Source organism: Protobothrops mucrosquamatus, unplaced genomic scaffold (assembly GCF_001527695.2).
Source record: "Protobothrops mucrosquamatus isolate PMUCROS unplaced genomic scaffold, P.Mucros_1.0 scaffold320, whole genome shotgun sequence".
Taxonomy (NCBI): Eukaryota; Metazoa; Chordata; class Lepidosauria; order Squamata; family Viperidae; genus Protobothrops; species Protobothrops mucrosquamatus.
In genome coordinates, this window is record NW_015386659.1 from 475918 (window position 1) to 480109 (window position 4192).

Here is a 4192-nt window from a genome sequence, read left to right on the forward strand (position 1 = left end):
GAAAATAGTAAGACAAGGACAAGATGATTACAGCCCAAGGTTCTGAAGGAACTGGCAGATATGATCTCAGAACAACTGAACCATATTTTTCAAAAATCCTGGAGCACTGGGGATTGGAAAAGAGCTGATGTAGATCCCCATCTTCAAAAAAGAAAAAAAATGGATCCAGGGACCTGTTTGATCTCCCACTTGATGCAGAGTTTGTTACCCAGTTGATGTCAGGGTAAAGTCCCTTATGATGATGATGATGATGATGTGTTTCCTGTACACATTAGTTAACTAATTAGAAAAAAGTTCATCTATTTCTTCTGCTTTGGTGGATGGCTTAGAGTATACACTTATTGCAAAGTCATTTTTTTCCTTTTATATTAACCCATAAGCATTTAAGGAGGTTTTCATCCTTGGTTTTATGCATTTCTATTGACTTGCAGTGATTTCTTATATATAATGCAATTCCACCTCCACTTTTGTTAGGTCTGTTTCTTTTGAACAGTTTATATTCTTCTAGCAATTTCATTTCAATTTCAAAATTCAATTTCACGAATTTCAAGAATTCTTGACAGAATTCTCTTTATTATTCTCTTTTATTATTATAATCTCAGTCAATAATTATTTCTAATCTTGTTAATCTATTCTTGCTTACTTCTCCACCAGATATGAAGGGAGAAATGGCTCAAAGAATCTTCAGTGACAGTAAGTACACAGTAAATATTTCATTTTACTTAAAACAGATAGAAGTCTCCTTTTAAAATAGGTTTCAAACTAGTCATAATAATCTAGTTTTACTGGCCATTCTAGATAAACGTAAATTTGGTGTCAGACCTGCCCCAACCTAGGTCTCCAGAAAAAAAAGATCTTTGACTCCATTTGATTGAAGTGATAGGTTCTTTTATTAAAGATAAGGGGTTGCAACAAAAGCTAGATCTGAATATTCCCATGCAAAGGTTACGCTTTCCCCCTTTCCCTGGCCCTCCCCCCTTGACCACTCCATCAGTGTCTAATAGGATGCTTTTTGGATGTTTTGAGAATGGCTCAGATATTTGGTGCCTCTCATTGCAATTTTGCTTTTACTTCCCAGGCCAGGTGTCTTTGGGAGGCTGGTTCATTCTGGTTTTGCACCTCTGGTTCTTGTCAACATGTCACCCCTCCCACCATTTGTCTTCTCATTCCCAGGCCCACATGTTACTACCCCAAATTCCTCTCCCCTCCTTTGCAATTTATGGCAGGATGCCAGCAAAGTGAAGATGCTGAAGATGGTAGACCTGACACTTGGCTTATTTTGATCTTACAAATTATCTGATAGAATAAAAAAGGCAGTGCTCTTTAAAAAAAAAAAAAAAAAGATGCTGGAACTCATACACGTCATACAACCCGCCTTGCCTACCTTATAAGGTTCCATCCAAAAAAGGTGCCGGAACTTCGTTCTGGGCATTCTATGAGGAAAAAAAGCTCTGAAAAAAGGTATTATATTATTTAGATAAGGGGTCCCCAATTCCCTATTAGGAATCAGACCACACAAGCTGAGTACAAATGAAGCTTTATCTGCGCATGCACGAGTTCTAGGTTTTGTGTGAAATTATCTCCTCCCTGGTCCATGGAAGACAATTTTTCTTCCAAAACCGGTCCCTAGTGCCAGAAAAATTGGGGACTGCTGATTTAGATAGTCTCCAATCTGTAGGAAATAGGTTGGTGATTGATTTTTCCGCCAGTTAAAGGACTTGTGGATTTTTGGATTGGTTTTGGTGTCTGGGAACCAAATATCTTAGATATGTCTTATTTCAATTATTTATGATTCTAAATCCCTACCCTTTTCTTTAGTAAATATTGCTATCAGTTTAGGAGTCTATGCCTTAAGCATTGCCACCACCCAATAACAGTACTGGTTTCTCTCCCCCTTGATTTTTTTTTTCTGAACTGGATAAGAAGAATGATAACTCACCTTGGCTTCAATCAGTAGAATGGCTCCACAATTATCTTGAAATTGTATTTGCATATAACATGTAAAAGATGTATTACATTTGTTCCTATAGACTCCAAGAGAATAGAAAAAGACAAATCTCAATTTAAAATTGATAGTTCAAAATAGCAACACTGAAGTCAGTAGTAATAACCAACATTTCTCAAAATTCCTCTATTTTGGTTAACCCGACATAAAGTTATGTTGTATATTCTTGTTGCACTGATTAGCTAGGTCTATCCCCTTTAATCCAGCAAGAAAAAAAATATATAATTGAGGAAGCTAATAGGTTTTAGTTTTATATGTTGTGTAGCAAAAATTGGAGTTGGGGTTGGCTTATACTTTTAACAGCAGCCAAACAGTATTTTTGGCATCAGTAAAAAAATATTCCGTAGACTAAAATTAGAAGCTTTCATTAGTCACTGCAGTCCAGTCCTTGTACATTTCATATTAAAGCTACTTAGTGAAAAATCACTGCTTTTCTCGTGTTGACCTTACTGATAGCTTGGTCAATGAGATTTACATCCAATGAGGATGGCAACTCAATAATTTAGGCAACCTTGAAGAAACTTGTGTGCAACAATTAGTAGATAGGAAGATACAGAAAGAATGTTTCCTATCCTGTGTACAGAGATTCTTGACAAAGATTGGCACAAGTTAATTTATGCCAATATCCACATTATTCTGATTTCTAATGTCCTGTAAAATTTAAGAGATTAAAATAAGAGGAATTAAATTCATATTTGGACAGTGTAGAATTTGGAAAGCAGTGATTAATAATTTGATATAAAGTACTAACTTTCTTACTGTTTTCCAAATATTTGGGCATTAATGAGTTGGATTGATCTTCTGGAAAGCCCACCTGAGATGGTATATGTTGTGTCCTGAGCCTGCAAAAGGCAGGCTCGGGACGTTGCAAGAGTCCCGGGCATTTGCAGAAGCTGCCCGGGACCAGACTGAGTGGCGCCGGCCTTGTGCGCATGTGCAAGGCGGGAAAAGACCGCCTCTTGATTGGTTGAACTTGCCCGGGGATCAGAAGGTATAAATAGAGGCCTGCGTGCCTCTGCTCGGGTTGTTCATAGAATGGAAGCAGAGAATAAAGACTTGTTAGAAATGCTTTGTCTCAAGCGCCAATATTCTCCGGACTTAACACTGGCGACGAGGATGGGATCCAGTCTATACAGCTAGGAAAGCTTGAAGACTCACCCAAAGAAGTCCGGAAGAGAAAACGGCGTGGAAGTCAGCGTTATCCTGCCAGTAGGAAATCGCTGGAGGGTGCGTGCGGCTGAAGAAGAAGAAGACCTGATCCTCGATCATGGCGAAAGTTGGGCGTTTAACGGAATTCGACGTCTCTCACCCCGAGAGGTGGGAATCTTATGTGGCAAGAGTCGAGACGTATTTCCCTATAAACCAGATTCGGGAGGAAGGCTTAAAGGCTGCCACATTGTTGTGCGTTTGTGGGCAAGACGCCTTTGAGATCGCCGAGAGCTTAATCGCCCCAGACTCGCTGGAAACGGTATCATACTCCGACCTCAAGAAAACTTTAAAGGAACACTTCCAGCCCAAGCAATCTGTCATGGCTTGGAGACACACATTTCAACAGAGAGATCAGCGAGTTGGAGAATCAGCAAAAGAATACATTGTGGCCTTGAGAAGAGCAGCTAAACCGTGCGACTTCAAGGACTTACGAGGAAAGACTGCACGATCGTTTTGTGTGTGGACTGAGGAACACAGAATTACAGCAGAAGCTGTTCGCCAAGGAAGATGTCTCCTTCCAAGATGCTCTGCGAGAGGTTTCGGCTGAAGAAGCTGCAGGTGGGGCGGTCAAGAACATGCGGCCTAAGCGAAACGTTCCAGAGACTGCCACTATTCACAAGGAAGACGTGCGCGAGGATTCGGACGAAGATCCTGAAGAAGAGGTGGACAAGCTTTACCAAGCAGCTGGGAGAAGGTCCAAGGATAGTCAGGACAAGGGCCCAGCTGAGCTTCGTTGCCTCGGATGTGGTGGACGCCACAAGCGAGCGGAATGTCGGTTCCGTTCCGCCATTTGCCGAGCGTGCGGAAAGAAGGGCCACATCGCTGCGGTCTGCCTGGGTTGACAGAAGGTACAACCGAAGGAAGAATTGAATCTGAAAGGTACCAGGGTGCCCAGCCAAAACAGGGTGGGGTTCTGTGCAACACGCCGGAACATTTTAAGAATAGGCACACACAAACCCCTTAAAAAGAAGCTAACAC

The 4192-nt window shown here is 41.1% G+C and overlaps 1 protein-coding gene across 1 annotated transcript in view; it reads left to right on the plus strand.

The window, feature by feature from the left end:
- The first annotated feature begins 609 nt into the window (after nucleotides 1–609).
- LOC107286743 (transmembrane protease serine 11C) overlaps nucleotides 610–4192 on the plus strand; it is a 29860-nt gene continuing 26277 nt past the window's right edge. Inside the window, exon 1 of the mRNA XM_015815161.1 lies at nucleotides 610–693. Coding sequence (XP_015670647.1) covers nucleotides 657–693 — 37 coding nt within the window. The 5' untranslated portion in view covers nucleotides 610–656. The remainder of the gene's footprint in view (nucleotides 694–4192) is intronic.